The sequence below is a fragment of the Pseudorca crassidens genome, chromosome 21 (genome assembly GCF_039906515.1).
Source record: "Pseudorca crassidens isolate mPseCra1 chromosome 21, mPseCra1.hap1, whole genome shotgun sequence".
Classification (NCBI taxonomy): Eukaryota; Metazoa; Chordata; class Mammalia; order Artiodactyla; family Delphinidae; genus Pseudorca; species Pseudorca crassidens.
Window position 1 is genome coordinate 17,286,508 of NC_090316.1, and position 27,955 is coordinate 17,314,462.

The following is a 27,955-nucleotide window of genomic DNA, read 5'->3' on the forward strand; positions in this document are numbered from 1 at the left end:
TGTAAGTACCAACAACAGACTTCTCTAAGGATGTTAAATGCCAAGGAGCCACAATTAAGTAATTACTGAAACACAGCAAGTTTCAATTCACTTAGACTGCTTTTAGAGTGGTTGCTATCTCAACTTGAATCGCCCCAGCAAATCACAAGTGCAAGGGTGATAGAAACACAACATTCCAGTACCTGAAGATAAATAGTCTAAGCGTCACACTCCAAACTCTTCAGATCTTTCAACTACTACTCCTTCACATTTTTCTTTAGGGACTGACAAATTATAAATCCTTGACTTCACAGAGGAAACTGTAGCTTTACTCTGGATCTCTTGAAGTAACAGGTCAAGAGGACAACCAGAAGTAAGGAAAGAAATAACATTTTTACCTTTGGTTTACAAAATTATGCTATGGAAAACAATATGTAAGGAGGAAGCGATTTCGACTTTTGTTAGTTTCTAAAAATGGTTACCCACATATGTCCCCATTTATTTATAATATCTGCTTCCTGAGTTTTGTTTCATTCCTATAAGGTTATAGGAACATCATGGACTTGGGATTCAAGAGAACTGAGCTCACATCCATATTTAAACTCTTACTAGTTATGTGACTTTTGACAAGTTGCTTAAAAGTTTGGGCTTGAGTTTGCTCACTCGTGCATGAGGAAAGGCTATCTGCCTTAAATGGCTGTAGCAGCACTCAGAGAGATGCATGTCCCATGTAAACTACTGGGCTACAGCAGGTCCTCAATGAAAACTGGTTTCTCTCTCTTCTGATATTTCATTCCTGTGATTTCTCCAATGGACAGGAGACTGTCTAGAGCTAGCCTTTAGAACACTCAATTTCATTTTGCAACTAGGGAAACAATGACAAAATAAAAAAGTTTAAAAATTATAATTACAAAATGCCCACTCAGTTACACCAGTGGTACTTGGCATGAAAATTACGACTATAAAGAAAGATCTTGGCCACCCCAATACTATCCAATACGAGAAATTATGAATGTCAAATGCCCACAGACAAACCAGTGCTGTGAATCATAATGAACTGTAATGATCCGAGTTGAGTGAAGTTAGAAATATCTTAATTTAACAAATTTTACCAAAACATTTAAACACAGTGCTAGGATTCCCTTACGACCTCAGAGGGATGTGGGCAAGTGAGGGACTCTGAAAGTCATTAGCCTCATGTAAATCTGCCTCGGACTGTGGGGTGTAGGCAATCAGTGCTTTTTATTATTACTATTATTTTTAAAATAAAGATACTACAATCTTCAAAAACTTTACAACTCTCCAAACCCATCATATTTCCTTTGTTTTTTTCCCACCTGCCCTACTTGAATTGGCATGTAAACTTGTTTCTTCTAAGTAAGTGATGGGGATGTTAACTTGTTTGAACTGATGTGTGTGTGTGTGTGTGTGTGTGTGTGTGTGTGTGTGTGTGTGTGCTGCCTGAAGAAAAAGTACTGGTATGCTAGGCGGGTGCATACCAGCTCTATATACAAGCACCAGAGATGTTTTTTTCTGTTCAAGTAGATTCCCATCTAGCTGGGTGGAGAAGACTAACATATGAAATAGGAACAAAGAGACGAAATAAATAAAAAGAAGTATATAATTGATTACAGACATTTAAAACTTCTGTGTTACAAGACTGCAAATAAAATGAACATCAGTAAAGGCTGACATTGTTCTAAATGTTATAAAAGCAAGAGAATTGAAAGGTGGAGATGACTTGGATTAGGGCATCCTGCTCCGTTTGTTGGAGGAGAAATGAACACAGTGCTTTAGTGGAACCTAAGGAGAAAAGGATGACTAGATAACAGAGGACCTTCACAAACACATAGAGGTGTTTTGGTTGTGAGTCTGAAAATTGCACAACACAAGGTTTCTGAGCAAAAACAGTAACAAAGTGAAGATGGCAGTGTCATGCAAGATGGATTGAAGTGGTAGATGCTGGAGTCATAGGGACAAGCTTAGAAGAATAGTTAGACTTTATCTATGTAAAAACAATGGCAGTCTGTGCCCTCATGGTAGATGTGGAACTAGAAAGGAAGGGGCAGACACTGAGATACACAGAAGGCAGATTTGACAGGATTTGGTCACTGATGTGGTATGAGGGATGAAGGGTGGGGGAGGCAACCTATACAAGGCTATGAGGTTAACCTTGCAATTGTTGAGTTTAATCTGATGTTGCAAGACCTCCAACATTTACTGGACATGTCCAGTAGACAGTTGGAGATAGAGGATTAGAGTTTAAAGGTGAGGACAGGACAGATAAAGCTGGCTAGCTAGCTGGCTAGCTAGATGTGTAGATCGATAGATAGACAGATAGATAGATAAAGGAGAAAGACCCAACTGATGTTGGATGGATACAAGTGTAACTATCATATCATTTATATATATATATGGTACTTTGAGCTTTAGGAATTATCAACATAGAAGCAAGAATATAATCCAAAAATAATTCACAAAAAAACAATATATGTGATGTACAAGGGGGAGGGTACTGATTCAAATAGCTTCTGAGTGTGTAGTTGATTGAGAAGGAATGTGAGGTAGACGTTTTGCCTCAACTCCCTGATACTTATTTTTTTCCTTTTAGTTGGTCCTATACAAAATGTACTTGTATATTTTGATATATTATATTCATATATGCATTTCTGCATTTGGCAATATGTGTATGTGCATTTGGTTTTGGCTTCAAAGAAGAATGTAGATTCTAGAAGGAGAGAAAGAGAGACAATAAACACACATACAACATACTGGGATAAATGGATTGCAATTGGTTGATAGGAGAATGCGATTTTAATGGAATGAGCCAGAATGGCCTCTCAGTCGAGGTACCATTTATCAGAGACCTGAATGAAGTGAGGGCGAGAGCCATGTGACTATCTGAAAAAAGAGGTTTTCCGAATGAGGGAACAGCAACTGCCAAGGAAGAGCAGAGGTCAGAGTGCATGGAAAGGAGTGAACTGGGGGAAGAATATAAGAAGGAGACGTAGGAGAGGTAGGCAGGCCCCAGGTCAGGTAAAGACTTCTTGGCCACAGGATGGATTTTATTCTAAGTGTGAGAGAAAGACACTGGAGGGTTTTGAGCTGAGGAGTCACGAGACATAATTTATATTTAAAAACATCCCTCAGGCTGCCACGTTTGGAATACCTTACTGGAGGGGGGCAGGGGTACCAGTAGGGAGGCCAGTTAAGAGGCGATGGTAAGAATACAGGTTGGAGATGATGGCGGCTTGGCCCAGGGCGGTAGCACTGAGGATGGTGGTCGGATTCCACATGCATTTTGCAGGGAGAGCTGACGTGATTGGCGGATGGAAGGAACTTGAGGTACGAAGGAAGAGAGAAGTTACCGATGAACTGAGATGAAAAGACAAGTTTTATGAGAAAGTGAAGAACTTGTCGATTTTGGACATGTTACATGATTTTTGGCAAGTTACTTAACCTCTCTGGACATGTTTCCTCATTTGTAAAACAAGGATAAAACAGGGCTAATAAATCTACTTCAGAATCTACTTCATCGTCTTATGTAAGCATTAAATAACAATGCAAGAGAAGCTCTGAGCAGAGCCCTGCACTGCATGTCAGGGGCCCAGCTAAAATTAAATATCAGGAAGTTGAGGAAAACACTTCAGTCTTACCTTCTTTCTGAGTTTTAAAATAAAAGCTTAAAAACCTTTGCTACAATTTCTTCCATGACCCTTCTTTTGGGGTATGGGTGCTACTGTTGTGGGAGAGAGTGTTAGTTCTAAATGTCAAGTATGCCACGTGTGCTAAAAATATAATAATTTTGATGGTGATTGTCATTGAATAAGAAAATTTAGTATAAAAATGATGGTTATTAGAGAGATGTTCTAACTGCAATTAGGAGACTTCAAAGAAGAGATGGAGTTTATATTTTGAAGAAAAGAACAGAGAGAATTTACAGAATTGCTTGAGGGGAACATATTCCATGAGAAATGATAAAAGTCATTAAAATAAGGAGAAACATCGATAATCATGTGATTATGAAGAAAATCAACACATGTTTTACAAGCATGGCTTGTTTCCATCTGCATTTCACGTTCTCAAAGAAATGACTTGTGGTCAACTTAGTAACATGAAAAGAGATCATTTAACTAAGAAAGCTGTAAATTCACCAATATTGTCAGGCAACTTTGAAGAGCCTATTTTCACAATGACATTTGAGATCTTCACAATACCATGCAGTGCACTGCTCCCAACTTGTCGATACGATAAGAAGAAAGATTGCTAGGTGGATGGATAAATGCATGCACAGTGGTCACCTTGCCCTTACTCAGCAGTCTCAACTTTAAAAGTGAATAACCCTCTTTAGTTATGTATCTCTGAGAAAATGTCGAGGGAGAGACACCGATTTTTAACATGCATATCATTCTAAAGCATGATGCTTTGCCTACAAAAGACATCTTAGAAATAAAGTATTGCTACTTTACTCATTTAACAGAGAAGAATGAAAAAATAAAATCAAAACTTATTTTTGCAAATTAATGCTTCCTCCACTTGAGGATAATTATCCACTGTTTGAGGAAAGACTTGCTCTTCAGTGACATTTAAATAGTTGGTCCCCTAGGCCAGGTTTTCCCACTTAATTCCACAGAACCCTTGGTCTTCATGGAAGCCTTCAACGGATTCTTTTTTTTTTTTTTTTTTTTTGGTGAAGAGGAGGTATTCCGTTGGGTGTTCTTTTTTTTTTTTTGGTATGCGGGCCTCTCACCGTTGTGGCCTCTCCCTTTGCGGAGCACAGGCTCCGGTCGCGCAGGCTCAGTGGCCATGGCTCACGGGCCTAGCTGCTCCGCGGCATGTGGGGTGTTCCCGGACCGGGGCACGAACCCGTGTCCCCTGCATCGGCAGGCGGACTCTCAACCACTGTGCCACCAGGGAAGCCCCTAAGCATTTCTTAATATAGGTTATTGTGAAAATATTATTTCTGAATATTTCTTTTTTGCTTCCTCTAATTCTCAGACAGACTCTCCTTCCATTTTTTATCCTCATCACCTACCTAAGCGGCATCTGTACCCAATACAGGCCCAGAACAGGCATAAATGAACTTGACATTTATTGTCACCTTTAAACAGATACTTAATTACATTTAGCTCAAAAAGCAATGCTAAAATGAAATATTATTTATTATTTACAAGCTTCATTCCAACCCTTATTTATCTAGTCTTTGCGTAATTCTATTAATAATTTTAAAACTCTTCATGACGTACTTATATATGAAATATACAAATTTATATATGTATATGACCATGTGTATATATATGGACACATACATTTATGTGTATCTATATATGCATATTTATATATATATATAAATTTGACTTTGTTAATATCTATACTATTTACATTTGTGTTTTTTTAAAGTAAATATTTTATGACTTTTATAGTACTTGAAAAATTCTCTTCTATATTGGGTATTCTTATATACTATTGGTGGGTGTGTAATACATGTTGAACAGTTTGGCCACATAAGATGTGCATATCTTACTATGAAATTCCATCCTTAGATGAATTACTGTGTCATAGAGAAACTTCTATACATATGTACACAGAGGTGTAAACAATAGTATTCATTCCTAATAGCAAGTGCTTGTAATAGTGCATAACTGGAAACAACCTAAATGCCTTCCAACAGGAGGATGAATAAGTAAATTACGGCACATTCATATAATAGTAGTAAGAATAAATGATCTTTCTGTTTCAACATGAATAATATAATTCAGAGGAAAACATAGGCAGAACGCTCTTTGCCATAAATCTTGGCAATATTTTTTTTTGATGTGTCTCCAAAAGCAAAGGAAATAAAAGCAAAAATAAACAAATAGGACCTAATTAAACTTAAAAGCTTTTGCATAGCTTTTAAGCTATGCATCAACAAAACAAAAAGACAACATAATGAAAGGGAGAAAATATTTGCAAATGATATGACTGATAAGGGGTTAACACTCAACATATATAAACAGCTCATACAACTCAACATCAAAACAAAAACAAAACCAAGCAACCTGATTAAAAAATGGGCAGAAGACCTGAATAGACATTTTGCCAAAGAGGAAATGTAGATGGCCAATAGGCACATGAAAAGATGTTCAACATTGCTAGTCATCAGAGAAATGCAAATCAAAACCACAAGATATCACCTTACACCTTCGGAATGGCTATCATCAAAAAGAACATAAAAAACAAATGTTGGCAACGATGTGGAGAAAAGGAAACCCCTATACACAGTGTTGGTGGGAATGTAAATTGATGCAGCCACTGTGGAAAACAGCATGGAGAGTTCTCAAAAAACTGAAAATGGGGGACTTCCCTGGTGGCGCAGTGGTTAAGAATCCACCTGCCAATGCAGGTTCAAGCCCTGATCCAGGAAGATCCCACATGCCGTGGAGCAACTAAACCCATGCGCCACAACTACTGAGCCTGCACTCTAGGGCCCGTGAGCCACAACTACTGAGCTCACGTGCCACAACTACTGAAACTCGTGCGCCTAGAGCCCGTGCTCCACAACAAGAGAAGCCACCGCAATAAGAAGCCCGAGCACTGCAACAAAGAGTAGCCCCCGCTCTCTGCAACTAGAGAAAGCTGGCACACAGAACGAAGACCCAACGCAGCCAAAAATAAAAAACAAAAACAAAAAACTGAAAATGGAAATAACATATGACCCAACAATTCCACTCCTGAGTATATATCCAGAAAAAAACAAAAACAGTAATTAAAAAAGATACATGCACCCCAGTGTTCATAGCAGCATTACTTACAATTGTCAAGATGTGGAAGCAACCTAAGTGTCCATCAACAAATGAATGGATAAAGAAGCTGTGGTATATATATACAGTAGAATGCTACTCAGCCATAAGAAAGAATAAAATTTTGCCATTTGCAACAACATGGATGGACTTGGATGGTATTATGCTAAGTGAAATAAGTCAGACAGAGAATGACAAATACTGTATGATATCACTTATATGTGGAATCAAAAAAAAACCCACAACAAACTAGTGAATATAACAAAAAAGAAACAGACTCACAGATATAGAGAACAAACTAGTGGTTACCAGGGGGGACATACAAACTATTAAGTATAAAATAAGCTACAAGGATATATTGTAAAACATAGGGAATATAGACACCATTTTATAATAACTATAAATGAAGTATAACCTTTGAAAATTGTGAATCACTACACTGCACACCTGTATATAATATTGTACATCAACTGTATTTCAATAAAAATTTAATTGATAAAAAATATAATCAAAAATATAATTCTGAGGGCTTCCCTGGTGGTGCAGTGGTTGAGAGTGTGCCTGCCGATGCAGGGGACATGGGTTCGTGCCCCGGTCCGGGAAGATTCCACATGCTGCGGAGCAGCTGGACCCATGAGCCATGGCCACTGAGCCTGCGCATCTGGAGCCTGTGCTCCGCAACGGGAGAGGCCACAACAGTGAGAGGCCCACGTACCACAAAAAAAAAAAAAAAAAAAAAAAAAAAAAATATATATATATATATATATATATATATATATATATAAAATTCTGAGCAAAATGTGTTGCAGAAGGATATTTGCAGTATGGTCCCACTTAAAACTTCTAAATGTGCAAAACAATAATTACTATTGTTTTGGGTTACTTACATACGTAGTAAGAGTACAAAACCAGCACGGGAATGATTAAATCCTAAATTCAGGATTGGAATTTCAGGGGGAGTTGGGAAGGAAGTGGAGGGAGGGAATGGGATCCAGGAGGGGCATGCAGTAATTTTAAATTAAAAATGTTAAAACAGTAGCTTTAATGTTTTATTACTTTAGTTAGTGGTTGATACATGGGTTTCTTGTATGTCTAAAATATTTAATAATGATAATCTTGCTATTAGTTAATTGATAACATATCTAAAGATGTTTTTGGACAAAAGAGTTTTGGAAAGCAAAGGTACTGATTTCAAATGTTACCTGAACTCTTTCTAATCAAAAAAACGAGTATGTTATGAAAACAGCAACTTAAAGCCACATGAGACACTGTGATCAAATGTCCAAGGGTAGGACTGCATGGACCATTAGCTAAAGCAACCTCACCTTCATTTTACAAAAGCAATTAGTACATGCTTCAGTCCTCAAAGTGAGCAAGGATTACCTACTCTTAAAAAGTTAATAAAAGCACTTGGCTTTTGACCCTTTGAGCTCAGCTGGTCCAAGATCTGGGTCAGCTTTTTTCCACTGTAATAAAAGTTGCAAAATGTCATTTTCCTAGACTCCTTTTAAAAGCAGAGACGTTACATAAGTTATTGTGATTCAAAAGCATGCACTTTTATGTAGAGACAAGTGGATAGCTCATGTCATGGTGTTTTATTAATCAGTTAAAATACTTTAAGTCTGAGTAGGGAGAAGAATATGGAACAAGGACAAGAAAGCAGGCACACACAGGACAGATTATGCATTCTGAGCTGACTCAACTCAGTAGCTCACTTTCAGTGCAAATTGGGTAAAGAAAAAGAGCAGACAGTCACAAAATCAGCTGGAGTCGGGGTCTGTGTGGGTCGGTGGTGGGATTAATGAGCACGGAAGGCCACGGAAGGTTCACTCCGGGAATACTTCACGGGCAAAGTGGGAGTTGTGCTCTGGGTCACAGAAATCAAAACATTTTCTGCGAACTGACCTCACAAGAATGGGAACTCGGAATGTGTGTGGTGGTGGCTGAGAAGGTGGGTGCGCTGTTTTGACCCATCCATCCTGGTGGCATCAGCGGGCGGGGGTTTACCCTCACCTCCCCGTTAGGGCCCTTCCCAGACTCCATTTTCTTATTTTCCTTTCTTTCTTTTTTTTAAAAAAATTAAATGTTTATTTTTTCCCCTTTCCCAGCTTATTAACACTTGGCTCTGATGTGGCAGCTAATCCTTGGGGTATGAGCAGAGTGGCCAGTCACAGACTGTTGTTACTGTCTTAAATGGGGCAAAAGGGCATTTACGATAGATTTTCAGGCTCGGCTTTGAAATCATTTTTCTGAGGTTTACCCTCCATGTTTACCTTCAGTTGTGCAATGATTATCCTGTGCCAAAGAGCTTTGGCTGGAAACACAGCCTGGGTTTTAAGTCATCAATTTATATGTATCACTGAAGGAAACTTTCTCTGTTCTTACCCTAGCCAAAAAAGAAGAAGAAAGAATCAATATTATGCACAAGATGTCGTACGTAAGTTGGAATTCATTACTGAAAGTACATTTTATAAATTTACAATATCCTATGTGTAACATTTCCAGTGTTGTTCTCATAGTATTGCTATCAGTGCCATCTGCATACAAAGGACACAAGGCAAACACTTTGGGTTGTCTTGTCACCCCTCTACATTTTCCACCCTGGTGCTCCTGGCTGCAGGCAAGTTTTGTTGGTGTTTGGTTGCATGTGGTCTATAGCCCCAGCATAAAAGAAAGGGCCTCAGTCTTTCCCTATAACTCAGTGGCACAATATTCCACTCTGTTGGGTTCTGGCTCTTAAATAAGCCCTCTGCATAGTTCCAATAAATCAATAACTCTTAGAATACGAAAATCTACCCACATAAAATAAGACTTGAGAAGGCCTGGTATCATACTCATACCCACATTGCTCTGGGTTTGGTTCCATCACTCCCTTCTCACCCCCATTGGTTTGTCATCTCATTTGTCCACCCAGGAGCTACACGTGAGTCAACATGCGCGTGCTAATTTCATTTGGCTGGAATTCACTAAATGAAATTCTAGCTTCTTGTAATAGCACAAAGGAAAGATGTTTCTATTGCAGTCTGAAAGTTACATGTTCTAACTTGTTTCCATCAGTGAAAACTTATAGTCCAAAGTCTGCCTTATCTGAGTTGAAAAGCAATACATTTGATGGCATCCTTTTCAACCTGAGATGGGGTTCGTTTTCAAAAGTTTTACTTTAAATATAGCATATTGTAAAGGTATATTAGGAATGTCCTTACTCATCTGGTTTAGTTCTCTTTTTTTTTGCCAGATGTTTATGTTGGTGAGAAACCAATAACACTGTCTAGACCTCTAGGATATAGTAATCAAGCACGAATGGAAAACATTCAGAGGTCACACTTCAATCTGGACCTACAACATCCTGCTATTCAAAACCAGATTAGAGATGATGGCTCATGATAAACGGAACCACACTGAATGCTGAGTCAGTGATTTGAGAGTTGTCTGCAAAAAACTAAATATGTCACAAAAAATCTGAAAGATAAAACAAAGTCTAGACATCATTAAACGAGTTGAACCCCTGCCCCCACTCCAAGTTGTCAACAACCAGATGCTACATTGTGACTTTTACATCGGCATCCTGTAAATCAGGACTCCTTAATCTTTTATGAAGAGAGGTTCCCTGAAGTCATGGCTTCCTGAGGGTGTGTGTGTGTGTGCACAACTGCCTAGATGTGTTCATACTAATAATAAATCCTCTAAAGAGACAGAGAGGGAAGAGAGAGAAAAGTGATTTGTGGTGTTAGGATGTTCAGAGATCACCAGGTGAGATTTTCAGCAAGCAATAATATGCCATGGGCTTTTTGGCTATGTCCTGCTGATTTCCATTGTCTAGAAGTTGTTAATTTGTTTTTTATTAATAGTGTTTCAGTTCTTGACTGAAATAGTTTACTGATTGGAGATTCCTGCAGGAGAGGATCAAAACTGACACCCCTCTGTCAGGATACTGAGTTCAACCCAAAGATATTTTTACTGTCAAATAATGAGGAGACTGGGTCAGTATCTCAGCAAGTCATAAAAATGGCCTTCTGCTCTCTCCATTTCCTGGCTGCCACTCTCAAGCTCTTATTGAACTTTCGACCTGGAACACATCTGTGTTATACTGAATGCAAGATGTGGGTCAATAACTGTCTCAAAAAATGGCAAACCTTACTGCTTCCCAGCCTATACTGGAGTAAAATCATGGTGGAGTCCTTTATGCTTTTATTTTTATTCACTGGAGGAAGCAACCAGGTGAAATCAGTCCAGTTACTAGCATGAGAATTGTTTCAAATGTTGAGAAACATCCAAATAACTTACCTGGCTGAACATACCAACGCTAATGTGAAAAACATTTTCAATATGTAATCCCTGTATTTACCACCCTCCTGGCATACACACATACACACACACCCTACTACCGTCACATCCTCATAGTGACACAGAGGCTCTTCTCTGCAATGATTCAAATGTTTTCATTTCCATGTGAAATAATGAGAAAGTGATAATTATGACTTGAAAAGTTAGTTACGTCAAGGAAATTTTCACTTATAAATAATGTTCATTGGGATACAAATGAGCATGAATACCAAAGTACAGAAAAACCAGTAATGATGAAATAGTGTGGATATCCTTTGTTACAATGAACTTGGGTCAGCAGTCAGTTCCTGCTGAAGAGAGGAGAGAGGGAGAAAGGTAAAGAGGGAGGGAGGGAAGGAAGGAGGGGGGACAGACACTGGCTCAGCAAGTACCTTAGGGTATCTGTCACACCATGCCTTAGAGGCTAGTTTTCTCTGTAGGTTACTTCTTTCCTGCCAAATAGACTCTAGACTACTGAAGTTCGGAGACAGTTTTGAATTTATCTCTATCTTTTCTACCACATAGCATTATACTCAGTGCACAATCAATATTAGCTAATTTGTAGTTAGTACAAGGTTATGCCCATCCAATATAAAAACCCTCTGTTACTCTTTGCTTCAGTGGATGCTGTCTGCCTTCTTGATTGTACAGTGTCTGAGCCACGTCTCACGTTTTCTCTGTTTCTAAGGACCCTTATTTGAAAATGAAACGTTCAACCTTAAAAACTTTCCTGCTTTCTTTCATCCTTTGGCCTCTCTATCTGGGAACAGTAAGATGCCACAATTAACTATATTCTTTGGAATACATTAGTGAAGTCACTTCTAAGAAAAACAAGGCCATGATATATGAACATATTGTCAGTATTCAAAACATGCTTTAATTAAAATGTGGAAGCTGATAAAAGAAGTACTAATACAAATCATATTTTCTTTGGTGATTTTCTCATTGATTTAATTAACCTTTGCATTCAGTAGATAATTGATTTTCAAACTACTGAAAGCTATCTAGAATGTCACTGATCTGAAATGAACTAGAATTTTTTGAGATCATTTTATATATATGAAAATATAGAATTGCTTCACTATGATTGAATACTTAATCCTCAAATTCTATTATCTCAAGTATTTTTCTGCTCAGAGTGTGACAGAACCTTGGTGACTGGTAAACATTTAAGAATATAATAATTATGTCATAGTTTTAATAACTCATCTATCATTTTTCTTTTTTAAAAAAAGATCCAAAATAGGAATATCTCTCAAAGTTATTATGGGCAGAAAAGATGTCCTTACTTCCAGATTGGTTCCATAAGAAATTCTGTGAAATAACAAAAGACTTAGGACAATCTATTTCAGGTCTATAGCCCATGTATATTGAGATCTGAGACCTATCTTGGCAATAAACTTTAGTTCATTCTGATTTCTGAATCAGTCAAAAAAAGCACCCTGTTTTAGATAGTAATATATTTTAAACTTTAGTACACTTCAGCTCTGTAAAAAGGTCAGTATCTCCTCTTAAAACAATGATTAAAGATATGACCTCATAGCACTTTGGAAGTAACAAGTTTTTGTCCCATAAAAAGAATGGCCAGTTCTTTAGGAAAGATGCACTCATTTGTCTGATCCTTCTTTGCAGAGAGGGTCTCCCTGGTTCCACGGGGGCACCCACCGATGGTTTGATTTACTGATTTATGTTTACAGGTTAATCTGCTCATGAGAGGAGCTGGGCCCACAGGGATGCGCAGAGCAGTTTAAACGTGTTTCTCAACCTTTATGCTCATGTCCCGTCCCTCCCACCCACCCACGATTTCTCTATCTTCAGCATTTTGTAAGATGCAGTTTGCACTATGAAAACAATAAATCAATCGTGTATATTTTTAAAAGCTACAAGTGCTCTTCCCATCACTGCCCCTTCCAAGTGTGTCTTTTCTCATCCCCCCCGAGAGTCACTGGTTTAAAGATCAAATCAGTGATGAGCTTCAGACTCCCCTCAGTGTCCAAGAGACACTATATAGTTCCTCCTTAATAACATGGGGCTCACACTGCCCAAGCTGGGCCCCTCTTAAATTCAAAGGTAGAATTCAGATGTCATCTTCATGGCTGGCAGATAAGGACTGTGTCTGTCTTATTTGTCCTTTGGTGCCTAGCACAGTGTTTTGTGTACGATAGGTTCTCAATAAATATTTGTGAGATTAATTAATAATTATGGGCAGATTTGGATATTACTGAGTTTTGTCCGTGGACACCCACGAATGGATTTTTAAGGTATTGCCAAAAAATACCCTAGCTTAAATGGGGATAAAAATGGCAGTCTATACCTCTCAGGATCATTTTGAAGATTAAATGGGAAAATGCCTTTAGAGCTCTCAGCACAGATTCTGGCACTTAGTAGGCAATCAAATGACAAATTAATTATTGTTATGATATTATTTGTCATAAAGAATGCATCCAATGATAATAACCACCTACGGCTGGGTGTCATGTTTAGTTCATATTACAAAACAATTTAGTTTGTATTAGCTGCTTAGTCTTTGGCTGTGCCTGAGAAAAGCAACAGTAGCACTATAGTTGTGAGTTTGATTATTAAAGGGATGTGTAACTTTGGTTTTCTTCCATGGTTAGGTCTTCATCAATAATTCCAACCAAATGCTTCAAAAATATCAGTGGTTGTTCACAAGCAATGCGGGAAGAGCAGAGAAGGATCAATGCAAACCCATCATCATCACAAATAAACGGCTCCAGCACATGCCTTCTGGACAGCACATCCTCTTTCTTCAAGAATGGCAGATTATTATTAAGTGACGGGAACCAGAAATTGAAAAACACATACAATGGCAAGCTTAACTTCAATCTACTCCTTAATCATTTCTCTGGAATAGAGACCTTCCAGTGGAATGTTCTTTTAAATCCAGTTTTGGCTTCATGATATAGCTTCTGATGCTTAGGCAGACCTGTGACTAATATATCCGTTCTATTAAGCCTTTGACTTTGGACACATCCCATTTGTGTAATTATAGTGACCTTTGGCAAACTATGCAGACTGTTCCTACATACGATTTTAAGTGAAGAAAGTGACAGAAGTTTTGCTCCAGAAACAGAGGCGTGCGAAATATCCCTTCAAGTGGCAGCCTTGGTGTTGAACACACTCCTTCCCATCCCAGAGCTGGGCCACGTGCTTGAAATCTCACCTGCTGGTACCGCTGCTCTGTCCCATGTTTGCCTTCATCTACAGAGCAATTTTCAAAGCAGGTTCCAACTCGCTTGGGAAGACTCTCAGATATCGTATACCTAGCCTGACAAAGTCATATGCGAGGACTGATTCCCTCATCAATGTGCGAAAACAGTTATTCTCTAGTCACTTCATTTTGGATTTCAACACGGTCTGCACAAAAGTCACCTTCATTAGATTCTTCTTTGTTTTGCCCCGCAGGTACAGAAGTAAATCCCATTTCCATTGAAATGTTACCTTTTCTTTTCATTTTTTTGGACTTGTTGAACTACTTTTGCCCAAAAGGCTTAGGCAAGTTATAGGAATGTCACACTATAGTGGTGAAGCTTCCTTGCAAGCAGAGCATAAGGAAAAGAGAAGTCAGACCAACCAAAACTGATGGAGGGTTTACTTTCGCCAATGACTTTTCTGAGTACTTTGCATAGTAGCTCATATGGTCCTTAAAATAATTTCATGACACAGGTACTATTTTCATCCTTTTTATATTGGTGAGGAACAGACCTGCCCAAAGTTACCCAGTACAAGAACCAGGATTCAAACCCAGGCAGTCTGATGTCACAGCCAGCTCTCTCAGCCACTATAGTATATTTCCTCTCATCAAAGCTGGCCTCAACAACAACATGCTTCTCTTTTTATTGAAACAGTCACATCTAATTTAATACATGCTCATATCCACCCTCCAGAAATGTGACCGTGTCTCATGAAGCATCATTAATGGCTGTCTCTCAGGCCCTTCGAAATGTTCTATCGCGTTGCATTCTTCTAGAGAAGTCTTTGTTTACTGGAGGAGCCTGCATATTTTGAGGCATACATCACTCTTGGTTAAAAGGCATTCTATTTGCCCTTACTTGCTTTTCATGGTGAACCAATGAGCAGAAAACAGTTCACAGGAGTCAGTGTTTGTGGTTGCCTGTCATGGGAAATGGCCCAGAATTCTTGATGCCCTACTGAATTCGGAGCCAATATACTGCACAGTATGTTAAGCATTCTTTTTGCTGGTGAATTGGAGACCTGGTCAGCTGAAATGGAAAAATCTATTTCACAAAAGACAGAAGATGCTGAACATCCAACAAAATACCCCCAGGAGCAGGGGTGGGAGGAGGGTCCAATCTAACGTATATACTTGAAGCATTTATTTTATGTCCATTGAATATCATCTGGATTGAGACTGGTCTAAATTTTCCTAACTTCTTCATAGGCAATTCAGTTTCTCTTCCTTCTCTTCAACGTTTAGCAATGGAACTAGTGAAATGTGTTCATAACATGTTGAGGTGTTTAGATTTTTTTCTCCTTATGTTTCCCTAATAGAGAGAATAGATTGAATACTTTTTTAAAAATCAGTGTTTTAAAAAACAACACTATAGAAGTTGTTCTTACCTTATTAGATGTTTTTAAATAAGAACTAATAATTTCTTTTTGGTTTATTTATTCATTCCACTTTCCAAATTGATGAAAGCGACATATGTCTTCTGGCTTTTGCCTTACTTTCAGTCTCTCTCTGTCTTTCTCATCTGAATTTTAGTTTCTTTTCTTTTTCCTTAGAGGCAGTCCTATTGGTGCATCAGTCCAAACCTGTTTGTGGAGCTTTGTCAAATATACACCAAAGAATTCCAGCCATCTCATGTAAGACAGCCCAGCATCTCAGGCTATAAGAATTTTTGACTATAAGTATTTGAAAGCCACAGTAAGTATTAAGCAGGGATTTTTAATTTAGGGTCTATGGATAGATTTCAAGGTGTCCATGAACTTGGAGGAGGAAAAATTACATTTTTATTGTCACTAAACTTTAATTGAAAGGTAGCATTTCTTCCAATTATGAATGCTGACAAACTGCCGTCCCTGCACACACAATGGTACTAGCTGTCCTGTGACTTTGTTACCAATAGAAATTCGACTTTTCCAAATCACATTACACTTGTTGCAGATATCACAAAATCTCATTTACATTCATCTCTCCTCCACAGTTATGGTAGCTGTCAAACCCATTCCAGAACATACATGACTGCAGTTTTTCTCTCCACAGATGTTCATGGGATGCTGCCGGCCCCTAAACAGGAAAGCTGAAGATTTGCATGTTGGTCCCCTAGATATGGATGTTGTTCCCGAGGATTTCCTCTCTACTATAATGGTTGGTGACAAGGAGATGAATCAAAGATGACTTTCAGTTTAATGCTATTAATTATAGCTGCAGTAACAATCTTCACGCTGCTATCTTTAAAAAACATCAAATTTACATTTACTTCCCTATATTTTGAACACATTATCCTGTTACAGAATTCATTCATCTTATATCGCCATATCAGAAAATTTGGGTTTGAACACCTTGATCACTATATTTCATTCTAATTGGTTTCTGCTATAACTCTATATCTTTTATTTATATATTAAAAATACTTTTCTGAGAAGTGGTTCATATGCTTCACCAGAATGCTAAAGAGATCCATTGGCACAAAAAAGGTGAAGAAGTCCTATATGAAAGGATTAAGGGGTGACAGGTTTTCAGGAATAAAATGCTCCCTGGAACCAAGATGTCCTTGTGCCCAAGGGAAGGAGTGGCAAGGACACAGCAGACATGTAAGAAAGACGCACAGTTTGCCCAGAGGATGGTTGTCGGCCCCATCTGTCACCCACTGTTAACCTCAAAGTTCTTATTGCCTGAAAACACAGTGCCATCCTATGCTTTTAGGAATAATGGTTGCAGAGGGAACAGGAGTAAGAGAACCCCTGTGGGCTGTGGGTAGGCAGAACATAACAATTACATATAAAGGAAGATGCAATTAAGACAGTCTGTTCCATCACTCCTCATGACTAGAAGGCCTTTCCCTAGCAGCAATTCTGTATTTTGTTTATATAAGGCTGTGAATCCTTAAAAATAACAGACGGAATCCTTGTTTTATACATAAGGAAGTTTAAGGCAGGCAGAGGTAAATGATGGTTTGCGTACATAACACAATTTGGGGTAGAAGAACTGGGAACTTCTAAGTTATGTAGGGGTGTGTGTGTGTGTGTGTGTGTGTGTGTGTGTGTGTGAAAGAGAGAGAGACAGAGAAAAATAGAGAGGTAAACTGATTGAGAGAGAAAATACCTAACAAGGAAACAAAACTTTGTCCCATGGCCAAACAGTCCAGTCAGGTAAAACCTCTGAAAGTAACTGAAATCTCAGGTTAGTTTTTGAGAAACTTGGTGAAAGTCATCAAGGTAACAATCATCATGGAAACAACATTCCAGGTACTATTAACAGAAGTATTTCCCTCCAGAGGCTTCCAAACATGTTTTACCTGTCATCTCATTAATTTCACAACATAAGAGCAGCAGGAGGTTTGGACTTTCTACTGCTCTCCATTCTGCAAGAGAGGGCAAAGTGGTGTGATGTAAAATAAAGATTGGATCTGATGTTTAGAGAAGTGGCTTTTTGTGGATAATTAACAGCTAATACTTAGCCTTTGTCCAGTGAGAGGGTGGGGTGCAGAGGAGAAGTTTGAGGGAAAGGATAGAAGTAAGTTGTCTTGAGGTCTGGATGTGCACCAGATGGGTCTCCACTTGATTGAGCTATGAGCCTAGGATAAGAGAGAACACAGAAAGAGTCCAAGTCCCCAGTAATCAGAGGCAGTTGTGGTAGCCAAAGTCCTTTCTTTTCAAGTATCATGTCTGGATATTCTACTGTGTGAATCACCAAAGAGGTCATATTTGTCTTAGAGAAACCTGGAAATACAAAGAATTTCTTCCTTCAGTGGACCTGAAGCAAAAGTCCTACTTGCTGTTAGAGCTGGGGAAATGTTTAATTTTTCATCACATGTAAAAAGTAACTATTTTTCTCTAAGTGCTCTTCATTCAGTGCTATATTTTGGACTCCATACAGATCCTCAATATATAACAGATAACTGACTAGGCAGAGACAGCAACTTTCCAGGGATAGTATCTTTTTTTTTTAAAGAGGTCAACAGCTGTCAAAAGCTCTTCATTTATGAAAATTTAAGAGGAGGTCTGGGAAGCAAGACTGAATCAACCTTAGTCTCAAATCAAAACACCAAGCTACAATAAGATATTTTTGTGTTATCTTTAATAAGGCATTATTTGTGGATTCTTTCCATTTGGGACGATGGATTTATCAAGAAAAACAACAATGAAGCAACAATTTTTATTTTTTGTCCAAGGCTCAACCAATTACAGTCATGAATTTTATACTCTCATATCTTATGTCTTAAACTTCCTCTGGCCAACTGGAAATTGCTATCCCTTAAATCTACCTTAAAACCCACTTATTGTAAAGTTGGATTTCTTTAAGGTATCACATTTTACTCTAAAGCTATAATAAAATGATTAAATTTAAAATAGTTTACTCTCTTCCCTACCTTATGGTAGGCTTGACATTGTTTACTCTCTCCCAGTCCTGGGCAATAGGGTTTAGTTTAAGAAGGAGAAAGATATTCATGAGCATTTGGGACAAATTTATAGCCTACAAAGATATGTTATCTTCCTAACCTGCTTTATCACAATCACAAATCTTAACTTTCACCTCTTCAAGTAATGTCAGGACAATTAGGTTTAAGTCAAATGGCCTTTTATCAAGAACACACAGCACGGAAATCTGGACTGACACTTGGAGGCCACATCTAATACTTTTAACCATTCAGAACTTCATTCAATATATGGAAAAACAACTGGATTAACCAAGAAGGTTAAGAAAACACAATCTTTGACCCATCTATGCAAATGACGTAAGTATACAGACTTACCAAACAAGGAGCCATTAAACACTACTGGGGTACCTTCCCTGGATTCGGAGAGGATTTTTTTTTTTATTGCGGGATGCTATTCTTTTAATCAATTTATGAATATTCTTAATACCAGAATCAAGCAGAAGTTCCCTTTTCCTTAATGTACCCTTTCAAACGGTCTGCCATTTGGTGGCTGTCACATGAGCCCTAGAATGTTTGAACTGCACACTGTATTTATGTTTTATTATATTTCAAACGCCTGCCTCTAGCATACCTGACACCCTCTCGGACCTCAGAGCAGCCCCGGGCTGCCAGAGGAAATACCAGCAGGCTTTCACCAGGCAGGGCACATTACTCCCCTGCCACTCAGCCTCCCAGGCCCCTCTCCTGCTCGCGCCAGGCCACCTCCGCCAGACAAGCTCCACAGCCGACCCTCACCAGCCGAACAGACCTCGGTGATTTTGCCTGGTGGTGTTCATCACCACTGATTTCCTGACATTTCAAAGGACCTTGCTTTTCTTTTCAAGGTTAAAAAAAAAAACAAAACCCCACAAAACCTCTCATAAAACCTTATCTAGAAATAACAAGACCAGAAATCAGAGAGGCATTGGAGTTAAAAAACGAAAACAAAAACAAAAAACAAACCCACTCCAGAAACGTTAAGCCCCAGAACAAGGGAGATTGAAATCATTGCCATGACAGTGATGAACTTTATCCAGCTGATGAGATCATGAATTATTCGAGTTAATAACTGTGCCTGTGTATTTCATTGTTTTGCTTTTCAAACCTCTCGTCCTCACCCTCCACCCTTCACCCCTCACCTGCCAGCCGTCTGTCTCGAGTGTTTTTCCAAATGACATCCAGGGCTCTGGCCGTGGAGTCTCGGATGTGATCACTGAAGGACCTCCGGAGAGGGGCTCTCAGGCGCCGCGCCATCACGTTGGCCTCGGGGTCCCCCATCCGTCGCAGCTGCAGAGGACTTCAGCGCAGCCTTGGCGCAGCGACCATCCCTCGGGGCCGCTCCTGCGGAGGTCCCTCCCCGGCTGCGGGCTGTCGCCGTGCCAGGCGGCCGGGCTGCGTGCGCGCCGGGCCCGGGGGCGAGCGAGCCGCGCGCGAGCCCTGCGCCCTCAGGAGCCCGGCATTGCGGCTGGGCTCGCGCAGCTGCCGAGGGAACGCCGACTGCAGGCGGTCGCCTGGCCGGCCGCCAGGCCCGCGCGGCAGCCACATCTGGAAAGGCTTACAAATGAGCCCACGACACCCTCGCGCAGCTCTCGAGCTGCCTTCGTGGCTGTCTAGATGTTTCTCGCTTCCTGTGTAATCCAGTTACTTGACTTGGTAGAGCTCGGCTGATGCTCTGGTCAATAACGTGTCCCCCTGCCCTGGCAAGCCAGGTCCCCTTGCAGTTTTGAAGGAAAGGCCGGGCAGGAGGCAGAAAAGGGAGGGAGGGGGAGGAGGGGTGGCAGGTAGGGTTCTCTTCCATTCTCAAGGATAAGTCTCACTCACATTTATGTTTTATCAACTCACTTGTGTTTTCAGATTGGGCTGTTTACGGGACAAAGTCCAACCTTTAGTCGTGTTTGTGGTAAGGAGATAGGCTGTAATGAACGTTCTTCACATCGGTCTGGATTCCGGCTAGGAAGCAGACACCTGAGTTTTAAACTTAATATTGATCAGCTCCTCGTAATTCCCCTCTAACTATGCTTCTACTTACATTCAGTGGTTTCATCAGATAATTCTAAATAAGGATCAAATGTCCCTGATTTTGTGAATCTTTTGGTTCCCAGTAAGCAAACTTCATCGTTATAATTGCACATCAAAAATTCTGCCCAAAAGAATTTAAAAACTAAGTAGTGCCAAGCACCATGAAATCAAAATATTGGCCTACTGCTTCTTTTACAAGATATGTTCTTGAGTTTCCAAAATGCCAAATGAATCAATTTCTCTGCCAATGAATTTGGCTGATTTTTTACCTTTCAATGCATTAATAATCCTCTCTTTTTTTTTATTGTCCCCTAAATCCAATATTATAATTTTCAGTGTTTGGCATGGAGGCTTAATTATGGCATCAGATAGTATCTAAGGGCTAGTTCGTCACCTTTGCAAAATTACATAATGCTGTAAAAGCACTTCATAAGCATTGCGGCACCACGCAAATGCTAATGATTATCATAATTATTTTTATACATGAAATCATCTTTCAGTCTCCAAATTTTCACAGCGTGCATCCTCTTTCCCATCAACTTTGACAGCTGAATTATTCAAAGGATGATGATTAAATTAGTGCAATTGTGCTCATGAGTTACAACTAACACTAGTACCACTGCTTATTAGTAACCCATGTGTCCTAAACTGTATTGTTTCCAGATTGTTCATGCTCTACCAACGTGCTTCTGGTAGATACTTACTTCTCTGCCTTATTATTGGGCTGGACATAGATTAGGAGGCAATAAGTACCAGCTGCTGAGGCGTGTAGACCTCTGTGCCTGTGGAAGCCAATCCCAAGGGAAAATTCTCCATAAAATCTCAAAAAATCTGACTGCCTAATACCCGGGTCCATTTTAAAGCGAAGTACCCAAAGTCTGTGTGTGTGTGTGTGTGTGTGTGTGTGTGTGTGTGTGTGTGTGTGTGTGTGTGTGTTTCTCCTTCAAAGAAGTCTGGGTACCTTGAAGCAGGTTGACTCATTTCCTGGTCACATGGACCAGGACAGGTCTATGTGGACCCCTTTTGCAGAGGAGCAGCATGAGGCAACCATAGCACTAGCAGCGAACCACACACTGTGTTAGGCATGGGGATGTTGAGGATGAATAAGACACTGGCTCTGTCTCTGAGGAGGAAGAATCACATTGGCCACAAATAATTTCAAAATAGTGTGATTTGTTCTATGATCGAAGCATGTGCAAAGGAGCACAAAGAAGGAAAAGGTAGCCCGGATTCCTAAATCGTCTTAGGCACTGACTTCACCTGAATTTCTAGAACTATGACAGAGTCAGGGGCATACAGTCATTCCGAGCACCGATATCAACAACTGATTGTCTGAGTCATGCAAAGTGACTGACTGTAATGGCACAAAGATTTTCTATACCCAAACGCAGAAAGGAAGGGAGAGCAATAAAGGGGAAATAGCATTTACTGAGCACCTATGATGTACCACAAACTCTTCTAGCACTGGCTATAGACTCATGTATATAGACCACTATTGTTGTTATACAGACCACTATCGGTGTTGCTATCTCCACTTTAGAGACGAGGAAACTGAAGCACAGAGAGAAAAGGTCAGATAGTAATTGGCAGATCCAGGATTCATACCCAGAACTGTCTGCATCCAAAGCTCATTAGCCCCCCAATCAATTTGAATGGTCAGAAATGAATGATAGTGATGGTAATGACTCATTAAAACTATCCAGGCTCAGTTGATACTAAGCTATGGGCCAAAGCTCCATAATCTTACCCAAATAAAATCACCGCTGGACCCATGGTGTAGAGGAAGAAGCCTGAGCTTCAGATGAGCTTTAGGTGATGCTAGCTATGGAAACTCAAGGGCAATGAGTCAAGAGAACCAAGACAATCAAGTCAACACATACTGTCTAAGGATGGAGCATTCAAGTCTGAGCTCCAAAGTGTTCCCAAATGACCCTCCTTCTCCTCTGCAGCACTCGCTTTCCAGGACAATACTCCTAGTACTTTGCTTCTTGGAAAAAAATCTACTTATCCTAAGTACAAGTTCCATTAGGTAGAATGACCTAAGCTATCTGAAAGGTTTTTATGTCTTTTAAAAAAGGAAACTTACCAACATAAATGTAACATTTATCGATCGATGATTGGAGAGGAGGAACACAGCTAAATGTTTTCCAGCAAGGTGGGCTTTCATTATTGATTTAACCATAGCCCAAAGTGGGGCTGGCAACTTGGTCCCTCATTTCTAAAAACTCATTAAATCCAAATTTCATTGTGAGGCTATTTCAAGTCCTTATGGATGAATCTTGGCCACATATCATGGGTATAGTGTAAAAACCATTCTAATAGACAGCCAATTTTAAATTATTTTTATTTCTGTTTTCTGTCTGCATTTATTGGCTGTTAGAAATGTTCCACACAGAAAAAGTGCTTTTCAGAATTCACTGTTTATAGAATAACTCCCCAAGTTTTATTTCTACAAATTTGAGATAATCCAAATCTCCTGTAACTGTGAGAAGTGAAGATAGTATGTGATAATTAGTGTCGGTCTCAGCTTGGCAGATGGGAGGAGTGGGAATATGAGAAGTCATTTGGTGTTTTTCAAGATCCCACTGGGAATTTTAAGAGCAGTCAGAATAGCAACATTATGCTCTGATTGCTTTTCAGAGCCTTCTTTTTGTGATAAAGGGCTAGTTTCAGCCATTGGTGGAGCTGCCCTCTGACCTGGGGAAGCTTTGCAAACTCTTCTAGATCCCTGGAGAGCAGAGATTCTTGTCAGTATACTAAGCTAGAGATTCTGGCTTAAGTACATCTCTAGTATTGTCCATCTAAGAAGATCATCCCACTTTGGTAATGTATTACAGATTTTATCTAATTTTGTCTAATTTATAAATTTCATCTTCTTACTGCAAACAAAACTTTTAATTTTATAGTGTTTCTAGGCACTGTGTGCTTCGATCTAATGACAGGGACATCTTCTTTTCCAAGCCCGTATAACATAAATCCACTTGGGCCTTATGACCACTCTCATTTGCTGATGTAACTTATTTATGCCTTCTTTGGAGCAGTTACAACATTTAGGATTACCTGAAGTTCTGGTAGGTTCCTTCAAAACAATGTGAATAATGAAGGGAAATGGAATGTTTATTTAGAGTCACTGCCATGCATGGATCTAGGTCTTTGGTGCAGGAAGGAAATTACTAAAACTCCATTTGGTTAAGTCCTGTGAGTGATCCAGCCCCTGCAACAGGACAGCTGGTTTAGTGAATGACAGTGTCTACCCTGGCCCTACAGGTTGGCCTCAAGGGCTGTAACTCCACAAAGGGAGTTCTCTTCCATTAGGTAGGTATCCAGAAGCCCATGACAAGGAGAATTCATAATATGAAGCTTCTGAAATTCTGGGGAAGGTGTAAATGGTTTCTGTTTGCCCCAGTGAACAACATCTAGCATGTAGATTACATGCTGCCAATGACTGTTTCACTTTGAAATTTGTTTAGTTAGCATGACCATCATTAGTACACTTGCTCTGGCAACTTTATTTCTTAATTGCTTCTGCATTTGGGACCCTAAGGGTTACACTGAATTCGTTGAGAATCTCTTTTGTGACAAACTCAAATGTTCTCAAAGGGCTCAAGTCAAGGTTGTGTACACTATTAGGTATCTATTTATGCTTGATAGACCAATAGACCACAATGACAATTTTCTTCAAATTGGTGATCTCTGACCTGGGGGCAGACAAAATCCTCCTTAGAAGGCAGGAAGAAAATCTTAGAATCTGTATCTATGTATATAGTTATTTAAATATTTCTATTTTTGTAAAATGTGCAAAGGATATAAGTATAGTGATTTATGATCTAATTTATAAATAAGTGTATATGCTCAGAAAGTTTTACTGACGGGAGTTAGTGATCAAAGAAGTTCAGAGACTGTTTCTCTGCAACTACTGATATATACCATATCACACTATCTTTCAGAGTAAAATCAACTTGTTTGGGGCATAGTGTTGAATAAATGTAGAAGAGGAAAGGGTGTAATAGAACAGGAAGTGAATATAAGGAAAGAGAGAAAGACTTCCTTTTCTTCTTGACTGATGCAACAATACTTTATTTCCTTTTCAACTATGGAATCTCATTACTATCTATACTTTCTGAAACAAAGTTCACCTGGGCTGAGAAAATTCACCTTGCTTGTGAGAAAGGAAACTGCTATTGACTAAATGTTTGTGTCCCCCCTCACAAATCCATATGTTGAAACCTAATCCCCAATATGATGGCATTAGACGGTAGAGCTTTTAGAAGGTGATGGGGTCATGAGGGTGGAGTCCTCATTAATGGGATTAGTGCCCTTATACAAGAGACCCCAGAGAGCTCTCTTATCCCTTCTGCCATGTGAGGGCTCGGCAAGAAGATGGTGTCTATGAACCAGGCAGTCAGCCCTCACCAGACACTGAATCTGTTTGCACCTTGATCTTGGACTTCCCAGCCTCCAGACTGAGAAATAAATTTCTGTTGTTTATAAGCCACTCAGTCTATGGCATTCTGTTAAATCAGCCAAAACAGACTAAGATAGAAACAGGCTTCATTTCAGTCCTGCCCCTTGACGGCTTTGTGATCTTGAGACAGCATTTTCACAACTGCTAAAGAGGGGATTGACTAGTTCACTGATTCTGGCCCAGAGCAGAAGATGGAACTGGTGAATATCAGACTCACACAGGATAAGGCCTCTCCTATTGAAGTGGAACAAAAAGGTTAAATAATTCTACTGGGCTAGATGGTCTCATTCCACTTCTAAAAATTACCTCAACAGAATCTTAACTATTAGTAAATTAATTGCCCATTTTTATCCTTTCCTCAAGCTATTTTCAAGTGGCTTTGAATATATTTCTTTGGAATTGTTCATTTGTTTATTTTGGTTTACTCCTTTCTCAATTATTTCTTTTTTATTTTCTGTAGTTGACTCATTTTCTATACTGGAATTTTTGGCAAAGAGACAGGAAATAAAAGATACTAGAGAATAGGAAGAGGAAGTAATGATGTTCCCAGAATTTTTTTAATGTAATAATTTCAGATTTTCTTCTATGTTATGATTTCAGAAGGTTAAAATATTTTTAATTTCTATAGAAAAAACAAGGATGCCTCACCAATACTAAGACTAAAGAAATAATGCATCTATAATTTATATTTCCTTATAAAAGAATAGGAATAATGGTACCATAAATTTTAGGTACAGTAAAAACCTCAGAGAAAATGATTTCCTTTTTCTTATTCTTCATTTTCTTTTAATTTAAAATTCTTCCTTTTATCCTTTTAGTTTCCTATCCTTCATTCTTCAGTGTAAAATTCCAGTATGTTATTAATTAAAGGAGTCTAGCATTATGACATAGAATTACAGTGATTTCTCTGCTTACTCAGAAGTATATTATGACTACTTGAATTGCTTTTAAGTTGTATTAATTTCAATTCATACTAGCTATTTTATGTATATTTTTATTGAGATTGGGACAAAAAAAAATAACCTCTTGCTGATTCTGAATTATAAGACTTCCTTCTGAGAAATAAATAAAATATTCAAATGTTTTATTTTACCTTTATGTAAGTCCACTGTCACAAATCTCGGTAAAGAATGCCAGATAGGATTATCCTCTGGATTATAACAATCAACAATAACCTCAAATAACATGCTACACTAATAATAAAATCAAAAGCAATTTTGGATGATGGCTGAATGGTATATCAAGCATATACATTCAGGCATAATTTCAAAGTCAGATGAAATAGGAATCCAAATATTTGTCTATGTTAATATAACCTATTGATTACACCCTTCCAATAAATGTCATATATTGTGACAAGACCCAAAACACTGCCAATACTAACAGGCTTGAATGTTTTTGTAAAAAAACTCTTTTACAGTTTGACTTAGCTTTTGTCCATGAAGGGATCCTGCTCATAAACACAACACACACACACACACACACACACACACACAAATACAAAACACTGTTTTTCAGAAAATGTAAAATAGGTAATGCAGGACTGTAATCTCTGAAAGAAGGTTAAAAAAAAACAAATAGATGAGCTATACTGCCCCAACCTACTGCCTGGGAGAAGTTTCTGGGCCACAGAGTAGAAACAGGAAAACCAAACATAACCTGGCAGTCTTGAGGTGAAAAAGATCAGAGTTCATGGAGACTGAGGCAGCTAGAATTTGCAGGTCAAAGGGAGCGGCATAGGGAGTGAGCTCTGCAGATCTGCAGGGGGATCTCCCCAAAGCTTTGACTGAATACTGATTGGCACAGGTGTAAGAAGGAATTCTCCCAAGCCGAGGAAAGAGGTATTGGAAGTCAGTAGGCAGATAACTTCCTGGTCACACAAGGCTAGGATTAGTTTCTGTTCCCACCAGCTGGCATGAAGAGACCTTGTGTAATCTGGGGCACTGGGTGAAATCCCCAAAAGAGTCATGCCTCAGTAGTGGGGCTAAATTAGTGGCAGAAAAATGGCTCCTCTGGATCTGCCAGCAGAAGAAAGGAAATAATAAAGATAAAAGCAGAAATCATGGAAATGGAAAATGGATAAACAATGGGGAAGATCAAATCTGTTTCTTTGAAAAGATCAGTAAAATGGATTAATCTCTAGTTGGATTAACTAGAAATAAAAGGTAAGTTTAACAAGGTCACAAGAGTCAAGGTCAATATACAATAATCAATTGTATTTCCATATACTAGCAATGAACAATTGTAATTAAAATAAATATCATTTATGATATTAAAAAATATGAAATACTTAGAGGTAGATTTAACAAATATGTATACAAAAACTTGTACACTAAATGCTATAAAACATTGCTGAGAGAAACTAAAGACCTAAATAAATAGAGAGATATACCATGTTCATGAATTTGAAGATTCAACATTGTTAGGGTATCATTTCTCTCTGTAATCATCTATAGATTCAACACAGAATCAATCAAAGTTCCATAAGGTTCTTTTTTTTTAACTTGAGAAGTTGATTCTAAAATTTATTTGGAAATACAAAGGGCCTAAATGAACCAAAAAGATTTTGAAAAAGAAGAGCAATTTTGGAGGATTTACACTACTTGATTTCAAGACTTACTATAAATTGACAGTAATCAAGGAAGGGTGATACTGATTTAAGGACAGACATATAGACCAATGGAACAAAATAAAGATTCCAGAAATAGGTCCATACCACATGTTCAGTTGATTTTTTATAAAAAGCCAAGGAAGACAATGGG

At 38.8% G+C, this 27,955-nt stretch overlaps 1 protein-coding gene across 8 annotated transcripts in view; it reads right to left on the reverse strand.

Annotated features, from left to right (window-relative positions):
* The window catches only part of DLC1 (DLC1 Rho GTPase activating protein), a 401,992-nt gene that overhangs the window by 156,469 nt on the left and 217,568 nt on the right, over nucleotides 1-27,955 (reverse strand). The window contains exon 1 of one of the 8 annotated variants that reach the window (XM_067721871.1): nucleotides 19,849-20,041. The exons of 6 other annotated variants lie outside the window; for them this stretch is intronic. In XM_067721871.1, the coding sequence (XP_067577972.1) occupies nucleotides 19,849-19,987 (139 nt within the window). In that variant the 5' untranslated portion in view covers nucleotides 19,988-20,041. Of the gene's footprint in view, nucleotides 1-15,569; nucleotides 15,611-19,848; nucleotides 20,042-27,955 lie in introns of those variants that run through there. One more of the 8 variants, XM_067721880.1, reaches the window with a different exon arrangement.